Source organism: Betta splendens, chromosome 2 (genome assembly GCF_900634795.4).
Source record: "Betta splendens chromosome 2, fBetSpl5.4, whole genome shotgun sequence".
NCBI classification, from domain to species: Eukaryota; Metazoa; Chordata; class Actinopteri; order Anabantiformes; family Osphronemidae; genus Betta; species Betta splendens.
Window position 1 is genome coordinate 99,911 of NC_040882.2, and position 21,723 is coordinate 121,633.

A 21,723-nucleotide genomic window follows, 5' to 3' on the forward strand; every position below is an offset into this window, starting at 1 on the left:
TATTTAGAAACAAAACTACGTTTGTAAACCAGAGTTCCCAGGTACATTGTGATTAATCTGTAAATAGTAAAATGTTCTAAAGTTTTTTATGAATTTCTGAGATAGTGATTTATTCCATGCATGTGTAATTGTCTGATATACTGTATATTACATGTGTTCTGTAATGAATACACATTCAATCATACTGGCTCCAGTCCTGGATCATCAACCATACATGACAGTAGGTTTGGCAACTAGTTCAGGCGTCTTGAGGTAAGATTTATTGAAATTTTAATTTTTTAATAAAAGTAATAAACACGTGCAATATCTTAAAAGCAATAGTTGCTGTCACACCTTGCACATCTCATGTCACCTTGCCTCAATGCCTCAATGTCTTGTAGATACACAGAGAACAGTCACCTTAATCCTTATGAACAGGTTGACTGTCTTGTAGATGATGCTGCAGCTTCTCTACGTACAATGTTAGACACAGTGGCTCCTCTGAAGAAGAAGACGGTGAATCAGAGGAGGTTAGCTCCGTGGTATACTGTAACTCAGACATCCGCAGCCTAAAGCAAAGGACTAGGCAACTAGAAAGTCAGTGGCGTTCCAACAAAATAAATGTAAACTGCATTGCATGGAAGGACAGTCTAATGAAATATAAAAAAGCACTTTGTGCTGCTAGAAAAACATATTGTTCCTCCCTAATTGAGGAAAACAAAAACAACCCCAGGTTTCTTTTTCAGCACTGTAGCCAGGCTGACAAAGAGTCATAGCTGTATTGAGTCTACTATCCCCTTAAATCTCAGCAGCAATGACTTTATGAACTACTTTACTAATAAAATTATCATCATTAGAAAAAACATTCAGCAGCGACTTCTTCCAAATGACAGAAAGCACTGTCTAGATCCATCGACTTTAAATATACCAAATCCTCTGTCTTACCTGAACAGCTTCCTCCCCATAACTCATATGGAGTTAACCTCAATAATTAACTCTTCCAAGTCGTCCACTTGTCTTTTAGATCCAATCCCAACCAGATTACTCAAAGAAGTTCTACCTTTAATCAGCTCATCCATATTAAATCAAATCAACCAATCCTTACAACTAGGCTATGTACCACAGGCTTTTAAGGTGGCTGTAGTCAAACCTCTATTGAAAAAACCAACCCTTGACCCTGCACAACTAGCCAACTATAGGCCCATTTCAAATTTACCCTTTATTTCCAAGATTCTGGAAAAAATCGTGGCTAAACAATTATCTGACCACCTTAGTGGGAATAACCTGTATGAAGATTTTCAGTCAGGATTTAGAAAACATCATAGCACAGAAACAGCTCTGGTTAGAGTCACTAATGATCTTCTATTAGCTTCGGACAAAGGTCTAGTTTCTGTCCTTGTCCTGTTAGATCTTAGTGCTGCATTGATACAATTGATCATAACATTCTATTACAGACACTAGAACATAGAATCGGGATTAATGGAACAGCATTGGGATGGTTTAAATCCTATTTGTTGAACAGATTCCAGTTTGTTCATGTTAATGATAAATTCTCCACACGCACAAGGATTAGCTATGGAGTTCCACAGGGTTCTGTGCTGGGTCCAATTCTGTTTAGCCTATACATGTCTCCTCTAGGTGAGATTATTAGAAAGCATTCTATTAATTTTCATTTTTACGCAGATGATACTCAGCTATATATGTCCTTGGAACCAAATGAAACAGATCAACTAGTCAAAATTCAGGGTTGTTTAAAAGACATCAAATCCTGGATGTCCCAAAACTTCCTTCAACTAAACGCAGATAAAACCGAGATTCTTATTGTTGGACCTAAAAATCTGAGAGAGACACTATTGAGTCAGATAGCCACCCTGGATGGCATAACATTAGCTTCAGATTCTACTGTGAGGAACCTTGGTGTCATGTTTGACCAGGATCTCTCTTTTGCATCGTACATTAAACAAATCTCCAGAACCGCCTACTTCCACCTTAGAAATATAGTTAAAATCAGAAGCATCCTCTCTCAGAGCGATGCAGGGAAACTGATCCATGCATTTGTTACCTCTAGGCTGGACTACTGTAACTCCTTACTCATAGGATGTCCCAACAGCTCCTTAAAAAGCCTACAGCTCATTCAAAATGCTGCAGCCAGAGTTCTGACAGGACTTAGAAAGAGAGATCACATTTCTCCTACATTAGCTTCTCTGCACTGGCTGCCTGTAAAATGTAGGATAGAATTTAAAATTCTCCTACTCACATACAAAGTACTCAATGATAAAGCTCCTTCTTATCTTAAAGACCTTATAGTTCCTTATGCTCCCAGCAGAACACTTCGTTCTCAGAGCGCTGGGCTACTTGTGGTTCCTAGAGTGTTTAAATGTAGAACAGGGGGCAGAGCTTTTAGCTACCAAGCTCCTCTCCTCTGGAACCAGCTCCCTCTTCAGGTTCGAGAAGCTGACACACTCTCCACCTTTAAGATTAGGCTTAAAACCTTCCTTTTTGATAAAGCTTATAGTTAGAGATGGTTCAGGTCACTGGCAATTATTGTTAGTCACAGGAACCATCTCTTAGTTAAGCTGCAATAGACATAGACTGCTGGGGGACTTAATTTATACACTGAGCTCCTCTGTTTCCTTCTACCTCCTCTGTCCCATAACCTCCCATCATTGTCCCATGTTTAACTAACCTTGTCTCTTTCTGTCCAGTAGTTGTGCTTTTCTCCCCTCCTCGTTAGAGAGGGAGTTTTTCCTCTCCACTGTTGCTCTCAAATTAAATGCTTGCTGTTTGTGGGATTTGTTGGGTTTAGTTGTGTGAGGTTTTAAACCTTACTTTGTAAAGTGCCTTGAAATAACTTTGTTGTGATTTGGCGCTATATAAATAAAATTGAAAAATTGAAATTGAACACCATGCCTCTGTAGGCATTCACTGTTCCTACATTGGCACTTAATTACAGACAAATACGGCAAAATATAAGCTGCAGCTGAAGATCCCATTATAGAAAATTATATTAACACAGCAGAACGAGAAATAAAAAACATGTAAAAATGATTTTATATTAGTCTATCAAGCTATGCTCCCAAACAAGCTGTAGTCGTGTTATGAATATTCTGTTGTATTAATTCAGGCTGCTAATTTGCAACCATTAGTATTAGCATTAGCAGCTAATCAAGTTGCGTATTATATAAATCAAATTAAATTAAACGTGAATCTGCCAGTTAGACGTACCTTGCGCTAGTCGAAGTGTAACCACTTCAACAGCCTCTCATTCGACTTCAGAGTCAGATTTTGGATCAAACGTATTATCGAACTCCAGTTCGAGGCGAGTTAGCCAGTGTCACTGTTACAATGGATTCAGTGACCATGACGTTTGATTCCCGCTGCGGATCACGGCTAAGTGCTTCCTCAAAGGGGTGTGGCGATCAGTTTAGCTTCCGACACACTCCGAAAATAGAACGTTGTGGACGAGAGCTTAAAACACACATTTTCAGACGGGCCATGTGGGAGATCTACAGCGGTTTATGGCATGAAAAGTTACAGACACCTTACTGAGACATCAAGGTCCAATTCCTTAGCAATGTGAAGCATGAAAAAAGCGTGTGCATGGAGAGCTGGCTGTATGGTATTAAAGGCACTGGAGAAGTCAAAAAACAGAATCCTCACAGTGCTGCTGGGCTTTTCAAAGTGGTCCTTGGAATGATGGAGCAGGAAGATGATGGCGTCCTCTACTCTGATGCCAGGCTGGTAGGCAAACTGCAGCAGATCCATTGCTGAGCTCACCATGCAGCACAGTTGATGTAGAACCAGTCTCTCAGGTATGATGATTACTAAACCAATACCGAAGGTAGGTGGTGGAAAATAAAAAGATCCTCTGCAGGCCATCATATGCTCTGTACATACAGTAACACCTTGATGTTGTGTGACAGATCGTCTGATCAGACACACTTTGCCACAGAATCTGCCTAACAAAGATGATGCGATGCACATTAGGGTAGTCATGGCTCACAATGAGTTCAGTTATTGTGAGGCAGGTTGAGTGGCTGGTATTCTCCCGCAGGTAAAGCAGGCTCTGAGACAGGAAGTCTCGGTGAATTTCCGTTTATGATGAGACTGAAATCGCGTCCTTCTGCTTGGCCGGTTGATGCTCTTATGCCCAGGAAGACGCTCTAATGGTGTGCCGATCTTTGCAAGTATTCTAAACAGTGATTTATTACAGTTTATTGTGGCTGTTTAGACATGCTCCATCATTGGACTTCCTGTCTCAGAGCCTGCTTTACCTGCGGGAGAATAACAGCCACTCAACCTGCCTCACAATAACTGAACTCATTGTGAGCAATGACTACCCTAATGTGCATCGTATCATCTTTGTGAGGCAGATTCTGAGGCAAAGTGTGTGTGTAATCAGATGATCTGTTACGCAACATCAAGGTGTTACTGTATGTACAGAGCAGATGAGTGCCTGCAGAGGATCTTTTTTTTTTCCACCACCTACCTTTGGTATTGGTTTAGTAGTCATCATACCTTGCATTGAACATCTTATGTGCAGATGACAGATGAATCAGAAACAACAGTGCATCCTGGAACACTGTGGGTTCACGTCTTGTAATGCAGTCCCAAATCATAGCTCTGCATGCTGTTGTTCTTATGGGGTGTGGAAGGGATTTTGGCCAAAAGAGGACATTTGTGTCAATGATGACTGTCTCTCTGCCTCATATAGGTCATAGGACTGCATTACAAGAGGTGGAACAGTTAAAACGATTGATGATCGTTGTAAAGAGAATTGCGATGATTATTTTGGTCGTTTAAACAAAATCTAAAAGACGTGGCATCAATATGACCACCAAAAAACGTGTAGCAGATAATATTTACAGGTTATGGATTTTTGAAAAATAAGCAGCTGAAGTCCTACACAAACCGAGCTAAACGCACACAATACAGTTAACCCCCCCCCCAAAAAAAAACAGCAACAAAAAAAAACATCTGAGGCCACAAAGAAAATAGATTAAAGTGCTTAAAAATTACATTTTTACCTTAAGATGCTATAGATTAAATACCTATAGTTTATTATTATTATTATTATTATTATTATTATTATTATTATTATTATTATTATTATTATTATTATTATTATTATGACGTATTACTGTACACTGTATAACGTTTTTCTGTACCTAAATGGTGGCAGAGTTGAGCACAGATGTCCCTGCTCTGTTTCGTAGAAGAAGAAATTTTGGCACCCGGAAAAGAATGAGGTCGCAAATGTGTAGTCAAATATATGCTCTGACAAAGTAAACGCCACCAAGAGTCTCATTTGATGACTTGACATGTGCGCATAAATGTAAATATTTGGTAACTACTGTTACTGTAGCGAAGTGCGATTCGCAAACCGAAAAGATTTTCGTGTGCTCTGCTAGTTTCGTTTAAAAGTCGGTTCGCTGCTGTTTTCTTGTCATGTTTGCACCGAAAATGCTTAAACTGTGTCTTTCTGGGCTGAGAAATGCTTTCCTGCAACGACAAGTCCTGTCTGCGACCGCTGCGAGGTGAACTTTAAATCATTGCCGTGTTTTTTCCCTACGTTTACGTTTTGGCGAAAAACATCCGCTAGGTCGCATGTTTAACTCAAACAAACGCATTGAATGAAGTAAAACCTTAATATTTTTTAGAACTGTAAAAGCAACTTGACCTTTAACACACTTTTTCTTCGGCATCTTTCATTAAGATATTTAATCATTAATCATCATATTATTGGCGTTTGTCTTCAAACCTCAAACCACCATGCTACATTCGTACTGTATAACAGCAATAAAACCAAAATCCATTATTAGAACTTACATTATATAACTTAGAGCCACACATTACTTTGACTTTGTAAGTCATGGGGGGAGCAACTAACTACATGTACATAAACTCCTTGTTTACTTTTGTGTTTAGCAGTTGCCTTATTTATTGATATGATTTGTGTACTTAACAAGAAATTTGAATGTTTACACTAGACCTCATCAACAGAACGGTCATCCTCATCCAACTGAATTTATCAAAATAGAAAAAAAAGATATTAGTCAGTAATTGTTATTTAGTCCTGCGACAGACTGGCGACCGGTCCAGGAGGTACCCTGCCTCTCGCCCATAGCCATCTGGGATAGGCTCCAGCACCGGGATTAAGCAGTAGAAGATGGATGGATGAATGGATGTTGTTATTTATTAACCAACTGGGTAGAAAAAGCAAAACTGATGTACTTTTGTATTTATTGGAAGGGAATATTTTTGTGTCATCTGTGTTTTGTTTCTGTGAATAATTGACAGATTGCAGCACAGCCAGTCTAAGCAGCATGGAGAGCCTGTCCACTCAACCCGTCCAGAAACATCCAGTGCTAGGACCCTGATGGAGATTGGAACCCGTCGGATCTTCACCAAGGACCATGATCTCTTCAGGCAAAATGTTCGACGCTTCTTTCAAGAAGAAGTCATTCCATATCACAGCGAGTATGTCGGGAAAGATAATTGAAGGTGCCGGCTGTTCCAGTGTGAATGAAATCTCTTTCTCCCTGTTACAGGTGGGAGAATGCCGGTCAGGTAAGCAGGGAATTGTGGGAAAAGGCTGGAGAGCACGGCATGCTGGGAATATTGATACCAGAGGAGTGTGGCGGTGTGGGAGGAGACGTGTTCTCTGCTGCTGTCATGTGGGAGGAGCAGTGAGTATTTTAAATTCAAAATTTGTCTTAAAATGAGTCTGTCTGATGAAAATTAATTTTTGCAGTGACAGTTAGCACATGTCTCCCAGAATGTATGCCAATTGCTCAGGGCCAGGTTTCCCTCTGCACTCGGACGTTGTCATGCCCTACATTAGCAACTACGGCAGCAAGGAGCAGATTGAACGTTTCATTCCCAAAATGGCTGCTGGGAAATGCATTGCAGCTATTGCCATGACAGAACCTGGAGCAGGCAGGTGTGGGCGAATAAAGATGTTAACATGTATATAATTAATGTGTTGCAGCTTAAGCGACTCATCCTCTTTGTCTTTACAGTGATCTTCAAGGTGTGAAGACCAATGCCAAGAGGGACGGCAGTGACTGGATCCTGAATGGCAGCAAGGTATTGAGTCACAAAATCCAAATTGCACTCCACAACAGCTTCCACTCAATTTCTTTTTGCTCACCTCACTAGGTGTTCATCACAAACGGTTGGATGGCCGACCTGGTAGTGGTGGTGGCTGTGACCAACCGTGATGCAAAAACCGCAGCACATGGCATCAGCCTGTTTTTGGTGCAGGATGGCACAAAGGGCTTTCAGAAAGGACGCAAGCTTGAGAAGATTGGTCTGAAGGCACAGGTACTGTAAAGTACCTAGGTTGAGTTTTCATGAACCCTATGTATCAGTCATCATGGATTTCTTAACTTCTTTCACAGGATACGGCTGAACTGTTTTTTGAGGATGTGCGCCTCCCAGCTGATATGCTTTTGGGGGAACTCAACAAGGGTTTCTACTATCTAATGAACGAACTGCCACAGGTGGATACGTTAACCTTGCTTGAAAAAAATCATAGTGTAACATTGTTTACAGTAAACTTATGCTAATGATGATAATATAATAATACATATGGATTCAAACCCAGTGGATTTCAGTGTACTATTATTATCAGCAGCTTTTTCTGCTCTCTCGTTTTTCAATATAGTATAGATGTAACATTTAAAAGCTTTCTGTTTGCTTCTTTTCAGCTACAGTAATTTAATGGTACATCATCCAATTTGTTTCGAAACAGGAACGCCTGGCTATTGCCGCCATGGCTATAGCGAGCTGCGAGTTCATGTTTGAAGAAACCAGGAATTATGTGTTGCAGAGGAAAGCATTCGACAAAACAATCGCTCACCTACAGGTCTGCACAATTAGGTTGCACACACGCCGGCATTTGATTTGTTTATTTGGAAGATTAAATGACACTTGATGTAATGTTAACCTACAGACTGTGCAGCACAAGCTGGCAGAGCTAAAGATGGAGATCTGTGTGGGTAGAGCATTCATTGATAACTGCATTCAGCTCCACGCGGAGAAGCACCTGGATGCTCCAACGGCCTCCATGGCAAAGTGTTGGTAGAAGAAGTTTTTGTATTTCCAAGCAGCATCTCGATGCACTACCATTGCTGGCATAGGATGATATCCTTCTATCTTTCTTCAGGGCGTCTGATCTCCAGAACAGTGTAGCTACAAGGTGCCTGCAACTCCATGGTGGGTGGGGCTACATGTGGGAATACCCCATCGCCAGGTAAGTGTTCGATGAATGTAAAATAATTTGAAACCTATTTTTAATATATAGTAAAAATAAAATAGTTTAGGTTTAGTGGCACTAATCCACTTCAGCTGGAATGAGATGTTTGAACTTATCTGTGCGTTTTTGCAGGGCGTTTGTGGACGCCCGCGTTCAGCCCATCTACGGAGGCACCAACGAGATCATGAAAGAGCTCATTGCCCGTAACATTGTCAACCAGAAGTGAGACATTTGAGTGTGTATGTTAGAGGATCACAGGTGAATGTGGGCAGCTTGGCGCAGAAGTGGACTCCTTTTTTTCGGGAAAAAGTTAAAGCATGAATGTGGTCAGTGCAGAATGTGATTAAGGACATAAAGGTTGTGAAAGACAGAAATGGTGGAAAGTTAAATTCATTAACAATAAACAGGATTTTGACAATACATGCTGCTGTGGTGTAAGATGAATCCGAGTGACAGGCTTTTAACAGCTGGGCTACTGAGATCCCACGTCACATCACACATCAAAGACTAAATCACATCCTGAACATACAATAAATATAATACATAATAATAATAAATAAAAAGAAATATTTTATTTAATAATCAATAAATAAAATTAATAATAATTAAATTGCTGTAACACGATTACAGGGTCCACTTTCAAATAATAATGAATGGTTTGGAGGTGCAGTTATAGATTGTTTATATACATATCAGAGTGATTGTGTTCACGTTAAGTAACAAAAGATTACACATAATATATATATATATATATATATATATATAATATTTAAATTTACTCCAAATTCTGTGTAATGTTTAGTTTCTATGTATAAGCAAGCGCCTTCTTCTGCGAAGTCGTCTATCCACCAATAGATGGCAGTAAACACCAGCAGAGGGACTAGATACGTGACAAATGACAGGGCTTCTGTTTTATTGCATTGCAGCAGACTGATTGAACAATTGATTCAGTCCGGCACACATTGTTAGAATCCATTTCCCACAGTGGTACGAGCCGACGTGTTTGCAGAAGCTGATGCTCAAAATCCAAAACCCAGTGTGAGAGATCCGTCTTCCCTCGCCTCACCTGGGGGGCATTGAAGTAAAGGTACCGTTCACTCACGCGTTTCTGTTTGCATTGCTTCGTACGCCAATCCCTCCTCCTTCCTGTTGGCAACACATCCACGTTACACCCCACCCCCTTTTTTCCATTTCTCCATCTTTCCTCAGTAACAGCCACACCCCGGTGCTTCAGCTCTGCGGACACTGTTCTTCGCTTGCCAAAGCAGCCAATTGTAGCGGCGAAATGCAAAACCGCTTGACAATCCACGTTGCTCCTTGGCACGTACTCAGGAGTCACGTAAACTGCCCACCAGTATTGAAATATGTCTCTGTGTTTACATGTGTGTATAAGTATATGCGGTAACTGCGTTACTGCATCCAAATATGTTGCAAAAATGTCACGCAATCTTCAAATTCATGCACAGTATATGTGAAGCCCTTTGCGCCTCTATTGCTGTATTTATGGTGGCTTAAGTCGGGATGGGCGGGATCACAGGCCTCTTGCAGCTCTCATTGTCACCACGGCGCGCACATATGCACATTAGTATTAGAGCCGCTCAGCATCCTAAGCCTCCAGGTAAGAGCCAAAGTAGTTTGTTCATCGTTTACTTGTGTGATAGGCCTTTATGAATACGACTGTGCTCATGAATTTAGACTTTAAGCAATTTTAATGCTTTACTGATGCCTTAAAAATGCCTGAAGAACTCAAAGTGTATATAAATGTTGGCATGGCTCTCCACTTAGCTCAGCTGATGCCTTACGTTTCAGGCGTCATTGTATGTGCAGTGTTATGTTTAAATCAATATTAGTTAATCGAGCTTAACTTTTATGCATCGGAATCTCGGCGGGCAGTTTGAAACTTAAACTTAGAATCCCCATTCGCGATGGGGACGTGTTGCGCGTGTTTGCGGGATTTTGTTTGATTTTCGCTGCGTCCTGGTGCGCCTCTGTCTGCCGCTGCAGCCTGCGCCTTTTGTTCTGGTCCCCGCCTGTATGGTGCTGAAACCGGCTCGCAGCCCTCACTGCATGACGGCGGACTCATCCACGACGAAAGGCTGAAGTTTTATTAAATAATTAGTGGTTGTTGATTGTGTGATCATTGCCAAGCGTGCATTTTCAACGGATGTCTTAAGTTGTGGATGTGGGAGTATCCCGACTGTTGTCTGGCATCTTCACAGACACTTGCTCTTGCACGTTTTAGCACGTCACATCAGTAATACACCGCAAGGCTGCAAGGCGGTGGGTAGCACCGTCGCCTCACAGCACAGCGAGAAGGTTCTGGGTTCGATTCACGGAGGGAATGTTTGCGTGGGTTCTCCGGCTTCCTCCTACAGTTCAAAGACGTGCATTAGGTTGATTGGCTTGTGTGTGAATGGTTGTATTTTTCTGTGTTGCCCTGCGACGGACTGGCGACCCGTCCAGGGTGTACCCATAGCCAGCTGGGTTAGGCTCCAGCACCCCCGAGACCCCGCATATGGGATTCAGCGGCGAAAATGGATGGATGGATCATATTTGTTGGTCATGATGACGACACCAATAACGATCTAGAAACGTCCAGTCTTCTATGGCTATAGCATGGCTATGAACCAACCCTACTTCCTTTTATTGTGTCACCTCAGCTTCAGCTGAGATATAGATTGCATGTACAAATAGTGTTTATGTAATAATTTCATACTGGTGTAATTAAAATATTTATACTTCAACACGTCAATTGTTTGCCCTCAATGACCTCGCAGCTCCTCTGTGTGCTAATACAGATCTTTAGTAATTTGAGCCTCCTTTAAAGTTACCATATTTTACTAACGAACAACTCGTGTTCAGTGGATTCTTATTTTATGGATTTAAGTTGCTTGTATGCCAGTGCTTCATGCATAATAGGGGCAACTGACCTTATAAACGCCTGACATGCTGCAGGAAACTTTAGTTTGCCAGAAAAATGTGAACTGGAACCATTACATGCAATTCCTTTGAGTTTTCGGAGCAAATGAAGTTTGACAAAAGGCATTAGCAAAGCAGTGGAAATGCATATCAGGTTTCACCTAAATATCCTCTGAGGACAAGCCTCTGCCAGTCCAGATTGGGCTGAGTCTAATCACTGATGGGGTAATTGAAATGACCCTAATAAGGACACAGCCGGTTGTGTGTTTACTTCTATAAGCTATGAAAGTAAGACTCTAGTTAATTGATGGTGAAGCTGGTTGACTCTTGAATGTGAACCTGTGCCACACTGTACATTTAGACACTTGCTTTTTTTTCTTTTTGAGACACCGTGAATCTCCACCTCAAGTGTCAATTCTGGTTAGGTGCAAAAACACAGACCCAATCTGTGCTGCTCTAAAATCAAGACAAGTCACATTGGCTGGTCTCTCATTTTTTAAGTACTGATGTCATTCTTTTGCGTGCATTCTGGTTAAAGCAGTACTACAAGGTGCCATAGTGACAGGTGTTTCAGGACTCATGATGTGTCTTCTTCCCCTGCTGCTCCTCCTGTCTGAGGCCTTTGGCTCTACAGGTGTCTAATAGGACCTGGCAGAACTGTGCTTTAGGATGGGATTAAGTCTCGACTGCAGCAGTGGCCTAATCTAATTTATATACGTCAGAGGAACCACATGGCCCAATGGCTTGCATAAGAGCAAGATCTGCACACAGAAACACACCTTCATGTCTAAATGCAGGAAGGGCGGCTTCTGTGGGCAGTGGAGCTTTCTTAGGTATCATGTTTATTGAATTTGATCAAACACTGTTTATTTGCTTCTGACATAAACCCTGTAACCTCCTCAGTACGGGACAGTCAACAACAAGGGTGGGCGACACCCTTGTTGCCCTTGTCTCCTAAACGAGCCCTGACAGCCAGTGTCGCCTTTCATTCCTCATGGATGCCTTGCGACAGAGAAGACACTCATGCAGGGGCATTCTCGCATTCAACGCCGAATCTCCTCAGATATTGGCATTCATAACTTTCTCTGCGGTTCTCGCTCTAGATCTTGAGTCGTAACCATGAGGTCAGTGTGATAATGACAGGTCGTAATAAGAGGCTGTGCAAGAATGGCACTGAGTAGGAAAGGAGTTTTGAGGAAATGCGACCTGCCAACCAGTATGGCTCAGTTTGGATAACTGAAAAAGAAGCATTCTTTACATAGATCCATTATTGTGGACAAGGGACATCACACTTACAACACAACATCCTGCAAAAAGTACGCCATATGTTCACAAAGACCCACTACAGGATGTTTACACATAGCCCAGTTATGACATATAGTTCAGCTTTATCTTGTCTCACACCTCTAATTGGCGCACAGGAATGCAGACAACTGGGCTGTTGACATATTCTGGACTTTATTATGGCGGTGTCTGTATCTATATCTGGCCAAGTAGACCCTGCATCTGTGTTAATGTTGGCAAAGCATTAAAGCTTGGCTTAGCATTTAAGTGTAAAAGGTTTTTTAATTGAATCCATGTGTATGGACAGACAACAAGCAGGAGATGTAGAATTTATAATGTGTTTGTTTTTCTGCAAATGAAATAAAAATAGACAAAAAGTCAGTTTACTTGGAATTTGGAATTGTTGAAAAACACATTATTTTTATGTCTTGTCCATTGAAGCCAGAAGTATTTTAAGACTTAATAGCAGCTTAAGTAATGTTGGCTAGAGGAGCTACATGTAGGCCACTACACTGAGTGCAATGTGTTAGTGGGACGAATGAGCATCGTTGTTGAAGTGTCTTTTCACAACATACTGACGCTATCAGATTTTTGTGCTTTTTGGATGTTTTTCCTAATTTGCATCTAAAAATGTGTGTCTTAATGTAAACATTTTGGAGCCTCATGGAAACAAGTCTCTGCTGATTGGGCAGCAGAATTTGCTTCTTAGGGGCCAGAAGCTTTCTAAACTGAACCACAAAATCATAACTGCTAAGCTCTGCCTATCAGCGTTTCTTTTTAAGTGAATGGAACCCCCCATTCGGAGGAACTTCACACACAGCAGCACTGTAAAACCAGTGTGAAGTGCAGAAACAGATGGAGGCGATGAATACGTTGATCACGTTGATCATGCCGTTTGCAAACGAGGCTCCAGGAACACAGCATGTGTCCAGAGTGTGTGCGGTGCAGTAGAGCTCCTGACTGGCTTCCAGGTTTCTTAAATAGCCATTTAGTTTCTATCCATTCTAGCACATTTATCTAGTACCTTAGCAGACAGATGGATTCAGGTCTAACATGCTAAATTAAGATGTTATAAAATAGCACTGTAAATATTGTGAACAAGTTCATTTTAAGTTTAAGCAGCACTGTCCTGAAATTAGTCCTTCCTGCTAATTTGGAACCTAAAAACCTGCTTCTCTGTTCACCCTTAATACTGTTTGATCGTAGTATCTCTAATGATTTGAATGAATTTATGAATTATTAACTTACCAGAATGTAGAACAAATTCAAACCAACATGTAATTACTTCAGATTGTTTTAAACTAAATACATATTCCATAATCAATGTGCCCACAGTAAATGTGCCATTTGGGGTTTCACCTACACTAACTATACAAAACTACCTAACCTAACTACCTAACCTACCCGTTACATTATGAATTTATTTACATAATTGAACTTCCATCCATCCATTTTATACCGCTTATTACCATGTGGGGTCGCAGGTTGACCTATCCCAGCTGTCTTTGGGCGAGAGGTGGGGTACACCCTGGACAGGTCGCCGGTCCATCACAGGGCAACACACAGACAGACAACCATTCACACACTCACACATACGGGAAATTCAAAGTGACCAATCAACCTAATTTATGTTTTTAGACTGTGGACGGAAGTCGGAGAACCCATGCGAACACGGGGAGAACATGCAATCTCCACACAGAAAGGACCTAGGACACCTTCTCGGTGTGATTTGACAGTGCTACCCGCCCATGGTTGAACATCTTGTGTCCCAATACTATACTACAGTGGGTCTCTCATTTAGAAATCCACTCTTGCCTGGACTGTCTGTGTTGTTTTGAAGTATTGACTGTGCCTATTGCCCCAGTGGGACCATCGAGGGCCCCCCACCCCACAGCAACCCCTGCCATGGAAACTGGCCCCTCAAAGGAATGAGCCCTTGGTTGTCAGTGAGTAGACCCTCTGTCCTTCTCTGCTTCATTCTGTAGCAAGAGGAGCCTATAAAATAGCATACCCTGATTTTCAGTGCAGTTCTCTCCTGAATCTTCTACACTGCTCTTTACACATTTGGGGTATGACCTTTAATCCTTCAACAGGCTGCTTTTTCTAGTTCAGGATAATTCCCATAGTATGTGTAGGCTGATATGAGATGTTCAGATGAGGAGCTAAAATTGAAAATCTCTTCTTCTTTGTTGGTCATTTAAATAAATTCCCCTTCAGCTGGTTTACAGCATTTGAGGGACCAGCCACAATGATTCAATAGCAGAGTTGATGTACGAAAGGGGACGTATCCCAGAGGTATTGTTTCAGGGATGTGGGGTGGGAGACTTGACAGCCTCAGGTCACCACATTAAATCAAGCAGCATAAATCCTTGTCAAGGTAAAAAAAGGAACAACAAGCTTGAGTTGAGTGAGTGGCCTCTGGGAAGTAAGAGTCTGCGCTACAATGAGCTTAATGTAGTTTTTTTTTAATAGTTTATTTGTATTACTGGATTCCCTGTCTCTAGTGCTGACAATGCCTGACTATAAACACAAGAGTAACTGAGCTTGGTTTATTATTAATCTACATTAGTATATCTTATTTTCAATCAAAGGCACTCTACTAAACATATAAAATAGTTTTAACATCCTATAATGAATAGCCTGTCATCTCTAGCACCAGTTTGCTTTTCTACTTTTGCATTTTTTGTGTAGGTTGTAATGATTGTCCAGCAACAAATCTGTTGAGTTTCTTGCTGAGTCTCTTGCACTCTTAGGAAGAACAAGCCTGTCTATTTTGTTCCTCTATGCATCTCAATTGAAAAACATTTCCCATGCATACGTCTATGAGTCTATGAACCTAATGAGTCACAATGCAGTCTATCTATGCTGTTAGTACCGTCCCTTTCTGATTTTCTTGTGCTTAAATAACATTTGATAAACACATTCTAAGACATTTCCTTTGTCCGGTAAGAAAACTGGTTACAGGAAAATTATGTTTGGAGGATTTATTTTAATAAAGGCTTTTGGTCTAGGCATCTGTAAAGTACAAATGCAGCTCTTTGTTGATTGCATGACCTGTAACATTGCCTGGTCAAGGAGTGAAGAGAAATGAGTTAATCACTACCAGTGTAATGGCATGGTCACATACTGTAACTGATAAAGTGATGCAGACATGATTTACATGCAACTTCAGAATTGTTGGTCTTTGTCTCCCACTCATTTGAGTGGGAAATCTACTTGGGCTGTTTTTTGGTCGCTGCACCTCAACGGGTTGGTGTGTGGGATTGTACTTGGATTTGCTACTCCAAGATGACATAATAAAGTTTATTTTGGCAGTTACAGCTGGAAGTTCCTCTTCATGCTTGTAGCGTGTATTTAAAATTGTGTTCTCTCCTGAATATTATATACCCTGTTTATTGCATTCTAAAACAGATCCTTTCATGGACTGTGCAAGTTGTGTATTTCCTTTTAAAGACATGAAACAATTTTTTTATTTAACCTTAGGTTGGCATGAATATAGTTTCAATATTTCTGTCCCATAGTTTCATGATAGTGGCTGGGCCACTTTAAACAAATTGTTTAAACAAAAGTGTCATGTTTTCTGGTTGATTTAAAATGCTGAAACCTGTTTAGACGTGTTTTAATACGCTCACAAATTAAGTCTAAGCCCTTTAAAACATGCAACTCTGATAAAAGCCACAACAATAACAAGAGGTTCACACTCTACAGTGTCATTTTATGCTATTCCTAGGGTAGATCAGATGAAATTTGCTAATACGGTGCGGTACGATACGATACAAAAGAAACTGAAAATGCTCTAATCAGCATCCACATCTGAGAAATGAAAGCACAAAGTTCAGTCTAGTTCAGCCTGTCTTGCATCATTCTGTCTACATGTGATTCTAGTTTGTGTGTGGTTGCACATGGGGGTAAAGCCAAAGTGACATTCAGTCAGCTGGATTCTAGTAGTTATTGCAGATCTTGTCATGGCACAAACATGAAAACTAATGATCTACTGACACTACAATCTCTGTGACAAATGAACTTAATGTGAGAGGCTCATTTTGCACATCTATGAGGCACGGTGGGTAGCACCGACCAACCTAATGGACAAACGTGCATTAGAGTTCAGTTCATTTTGACTGATTGAGTCTTTGTCTGTATTCCAACAATCTTTTTGGTGTGAGTGTATCAGATATGTTTGGGTTTTAGGCTACTTTCCATATGAGTAACAATTATGGAGCAAATGATTAGTGGTGCTTTTTGAAATTGTGACCTTGTGCAGTTGAGCATTTATAAATCAATGGGCATTTATTGGCATTGGCAGAAATGTTTAATTCAGTCTTAATAAGTGAAAGGAAATCACTGAAATTGTGAAATGCTAGACACACAGAGATTGATATTAAGTGGTACTTCAAATAGACTTCATCATGTACCAAGTTTTTAATTTCCCATGAAACCTTCTCCCTGCCAATAAGGCGCTTTGCCGTTGTCACAAAGCTACGGGAAAAAGGACCCAAATGCACAGCATGCTTGAGTAAGAACAGTAGTTTAATGGTTCGAGGTCAGGCAGGCAGAGGTCATACACGGTATAGGCAAAAACAGGATCCGACAAGGTGCAGGCTAGAGCGAAGTCAAAAAATGTTCAAACTCACGGCTAAGTACTGTCAGAGGCTGGACAAGAAACAAGACGAGGTAACAAGGCTGGGTCACACACGGTAACTGGATAGGTAAGGCTCGAATTCTGTAGCCTACATAGCTTCCTAGCTCTGCAGTAAGATACTGACTAGATTAACCTGACTGAAGGAGCCAGATGTAACATGGCCAAACACCCTGATGGTGTTTTATAAAACCGTAAGTAATGCAGTTCATTTTGGTTATTTCCCAGCAAGAAGTGAGAAAGGAAAAAGTAGGAAATTGAAAGGAATTCAGAAAGGTGTCTGTATAATTTTGTATCAAACCTGATGCATGTCTCTGATGATCTATAGAGCATGAACTACAGATAGATTTAATTTCCTGTCTTAACCCAACATAAATCCCACTTGACAAAAGCCACTTACTTGCGAGTATATACTTTACAGAGATGCTGTGAACTACTGTTGGCTCTGAGCTTTCATGTAAATGTCAGAAGTTAATGAAGAATGACATCACCCATGAGTGTCTAAAGTGCACAAAGTCATTATCACTTCACTGAACCTCCTGTCAGTGCATTATACTGGGGATGGTGTCTGACTTCATTCTCCCTCCATCCTTTTTTCATAATGGAGATTCTCAGGCAACCCCCCCACGTCCTCAGATGACGTTGCCCTGTGAGCCCAGCTGTTGATTCCAGCGCTAGAATGTGTTTGTTTGTTGTTTATTGGTTGTACACTTGGCAGGTTCGCAGTGTATGTCTGGATGTCAGACCTCTCCACTGGCAGCCCAGGATGTGGTTCTTTGCTGACATCATTTGCGTTTTGTTGCCAAAAAACTATAATGTTCACATGCAGCATTTGATTCCAAACCATCCTGTTTGGATGGTTTGCCTGTGTGGCATTGAGTCATAGGCTTTCTTGTAGTCGATCCAGGATGTGCACAGGTTGGTGTGTCGCACTCTGCAGTCTTGGGCAACTGTTCTGTCTACCAGGAGTTGGTGTTTGGCTCCTCTGGTATCCTTACTAATGCCCTTCTGTGCTTCGCTCATGTATTGACCCATGTGCCCACTTATCTTAGCTGCGATGATGCCTGACATGAGCTTCCATGTTGTGGAGAGGCAGGTTATTGGCCGGTAGTTGGATGGGACTGCACCCTTTGAGGGATCCTTCATTATCAGGATCGTTCGCCCTTCGGTTAGCCATTCAGGGTGAGTCCCATCCCTTAGCAGCTGGTTCATTTGTGCTGCCAGGTGCTCATGGATTGCAGTGAGCTTCTTTAGCCAGTAGGCGTGGATCATGTCAGGGCCAGGTGCTGTCCAGTTTTTCATACCTGAGACTCTTTGTTGGATGTCTGCCACTGTGATACTCACTGGATTCTCTTCAGGGAGGTTGCTGTGGTCTTCCCTCAGATCCACCAGCCACTGTGCATCTCTGTTGTGTGATGCCTCCCTCTCCCATATCCCTTTCCAGTACTGTTCAGTTTCCAGCTTGGTGGGTCTGCTCTGCTGTTATTACCCTGCCATTGAGAGTACACTTTCGCAGGTTGTGTAACCATTACTGTACATCCATCATTTGCCATCTTCTTATGGTCATCTAGCATAGGTTTTAAAACAACATTTAATCCACACTGTTAGCCATATACTGTAAATGACATACCAACTAAGCTAAATGAATATGTCTCTGCTGAGATCTATACTTGCCCACTATGTAAAAAATGCACACAGTTTGTGCTTGGTTCACTTTGATCCCAAAGGATTTACTACTTCAAATTCATCCTCATAAAAATGTAGCCATAGTGCATTGGTGTGATTTTTAAAGAATGGGTGTTCTTTGAAAATTTGTCCATCACAAAATTGAATCAGAAATTCACTGTCTGTCTCTGGATTACTCTCTGAAAGGATTTGATTCCATATGTCCTCATAGACACAGAAATTTCTGCTACACCGCTGTTTTTTCATCACCCTACTTTTTTGATGAAATGACTTCCATTTTCACTGAAAAGTTAGCTCTCATACACCACTGAAAAGTTAACGCTTAAGTGGTATGTATTAAAGAATTACAGTAGTATGTATGAAAGGATTTCACTGGTATGTATGAGAGGATTTTACTAATATATATAAGAGGATTTGACTAGTATGTATGAGAGGATAACTTTTCAGTATTGTGTATGAAAGGATTTTACTAGTATGTAGTATGAAAGGATTTCACTAGTATGTATAAGTGTGTCAGCGCCTCGTAGAGGGCGGACCCACATGCACAGCTCCAGACAGGATTTGGATTGAATAAAACAGGTTTTATTTTCGTTTAGACAACGTATGTTCAGGCAGGGTCATACACGGTAGACAACTCACGGTGACGGTACAGACTGGGTGCAGGCAAGTTCAGGTCAATTTTGTGCGATGTAATGAAATAATAAAGAAAATAAAAATAATGGGAAAAGCAAATCAAAAAACTTGGAGGTTGATCGTGTACATCAACAAACCAAAAAACAGCTGGGGAGATCAGTGCACACACCACGAAGGTGTGATGCAAAGAGCCCACAGTCTTCAAGTTGCTTCTGCCTTTTAACCCCTTTCTCTGGCTCTGGTGGAATGTCTCTCTGCACCAATAGAATTGTTTTTGCCACCTCATCACGTCGTGAGTGAGAATGTTTACGTTCTCACTTCTGCATCATCATGTCTTGTTATCCAAAGGAAGGAACACCAAGCTTCCAAGACAAGATGCATTCGCTTTAACAGCCTTGGGTCTGGTGGGGAGTCAGATAGAATAGAGCCAGAGTCCGAGTGTAAAAGACAAACATATATCATAAATTATTAGTCAGTCAAATGGAACATCAGATGTTTAGACTTGATGTACGACAGGGCACAAGAGATTAGTTGTTTGTAAAAGAATGTTCAGTTCAGTGTTGCACCTAACCAGCACATGACGATTGTGTTGGATAAGAAATAGCACAAAGGCCAAATTTTTTCATTACATGTGTATGAAAGGATTTCACTAGTATTACAGTATGGGAGTATTTCACTAGTATGTATGAGAGCTAACTTTTCACTTGTGTGTGCGAGAGGATCATTCTGAATTATGTCCCACACGGCACCTCATACCTTAATGCCATCCACAACAACAATAATACTTGTGGTGTGGTCGGAAACATTTTCTAAAATAAATAGGTAAGACGTCAAAACGTTGTTCATACTTTAGGACTTTGGACCTAGGACCACATTTCTCTATGCAATAAATTAAGCCTGGCAGTGTTCTAGTTCGGTTTCCAGACACGAACGTGAAAAAGTAATTTCTCGAGAAATCACATGGGAGAGCTGATCTGCTGCCGCAACGATGACAAACGCTGATTATCCTGCTGACGTCACAAAGTTGACTACGACAAAATGATGAAAACGACAAAACGTTGACAAAGATTACATTTGAATGGAAACAAGAGATGGCTCCTAGGAACGCTGGTGGTCAGCCATTACTCACACGTCTGCCAGTACAATGCGTTATTTTCACATTGTTCCATAAACTAGGGTGTAGTTTGATGATTTTTAGTAAAACGTACAAAAAGTTATGAATATTTAAATAATGTACAGTAGTATATATATTTTAAGTAATAAATATGTGTAAACCTTACCTGAGTTGCATAATTGAAAATAGGAAACAACGTCAAATATGTGTGTATGAGCTTGAGTCCATATGCTCCTTTCTGTGTGTACTGTACCTGGCTTTTACCATTTTTCTGCACTTTTGCTCGGAGATCATGTGGCAGGTTTTAGATTATCTTTCATCCTTTCCTTTTGTATCAACATTTTCGCCTCGGAAAAATTAAGCTTAGTGTTGTGGGAAAATCAATATATGCATTGATTACCACTCTGAGCTCTGTTAAAGCAACAGTGGTTCAGGTTGTGCTGTGCCATCCTAAAACAGGACTGAAACAAGGCCGTAATGAGGCTTGTGTGCGACGGTGCAGAATGACTAAAGCCACCTCTGCTGTGCACTCAAACCTGCCTTACTTAGTAAAACACAGCTTATACTGATGCTGCCTTTTTTTTAAAGCTTGAGTCATGCTTACAGAGAAGGTCTGACAAGGAGACAGGTACCAGGACACTGGCAAGGCTGAATATTCTCCAATTCTCCAGTTTGTTTTCTTGGAGAACTAGGTTATGCTCATTATCTTATCCTTCACTCTGCAGGAACACCATGTGTGGTCAGTTTGTGTTTTCAGGGTGAATCTGTTGATCTTGCAGGTGATATGTATGAGGTAATAGTCACATACAAGTTACAGGTCAAACTGTAATATACATATATTTTACAGTAGCTTAAAGGGGATTCCTTGCTGCACATTCGGATTTTAACAAAGGTGTGACTGTTGGTTAACGCTACAGTAAATAGTGTACAGCAGTGTTCAATCTGGTGACAGTGGGTTTGGCCTGCTGCTGTGTCTGCTGGTGGCTCACTTGTAGCAGATTGGCAATTGCCACACACAAGCATCTGTTTTCTGGTGGCAGATTCTGGAAAGCTGGCTCTGCGGCACTGGTCTAGCTTTAGTCTGTAAATCAGCTCTCCCAGAGAGCAGCCGGCACTTGGGGAATTGTTTGCATCTCTCCGACGTTGCAAGCTCTCCACAAGTCTCCACCTTATTGTGCCACCCCTTGCTTCCCACTTTTCCTGCCCTCT

General features: G+C 41.2%; 2 protein-coding genes across 7 annotated transcripts in view; both read left to right on the plus strand.

The window, feature by feature from the left end:
* The first annotated feature begins 5,126 nt into the window (after positions 1-5,126).
* acadl (acyl-CoA dehydrogenase long chain) lies at positions 5,127-8,659 on the plus strand. 6 transcript variants are annotated; one of them, XM_055512938.1, is made up of 11 exons: positions 5,127-5,228; positions 6,280-6,459; positions 6,531-6,668; positions 6,758-6,922; positions 7,002-7,068; positions 7,141-7,305; positions 7,383-7,484; positions 7,736-7,843; positions 7,931-8,064; positions 8,150-8,236; positions 8,372-8,659. In XM_055512938.1, exons 1-11 carry the CDS (start codon positions 5,152-5,154, stop codon positions 8,463-8,465), a joined length of 1,317 nt encoding a protein of 438 aa, XP_055368913.1. In that variant the 5' UTR covers positions 5,127-5,151; the 3' UTR covers positions 8,466-8,659. The 6 variants fall into 6 exon arrangements, 5 of the variants coding, with proteins under 5 accessions (XP_055368913.1, XP_055368916.1, XP_055368915.1 ...); XM_055512941.1 differs by having other exon boundaries at positions 5,164-5,314; XR_008696147.1 differs by having other exon boundaries at positions 5,192-5,516; positions 7,931-8,060.
* A 1,042-nt stretch (positions 8,660-9,701) lies between these two features.
* LOC114870512 (microtubule-associated protein 2-like) overlaps positions 9,702-21,723 on the plus strand; it is a 61,525-nt gene continuing 49,503 nt past the window's right edge. The window contains exon 1 of the mRNA XM_029175292.3: positions 9,702-9,857. The gene's annotated coding sequence lies outside the window, so the exon portion shown is untranslated. The remainder of the gene's footprint in view (positions 9,858-21,723) is intronic.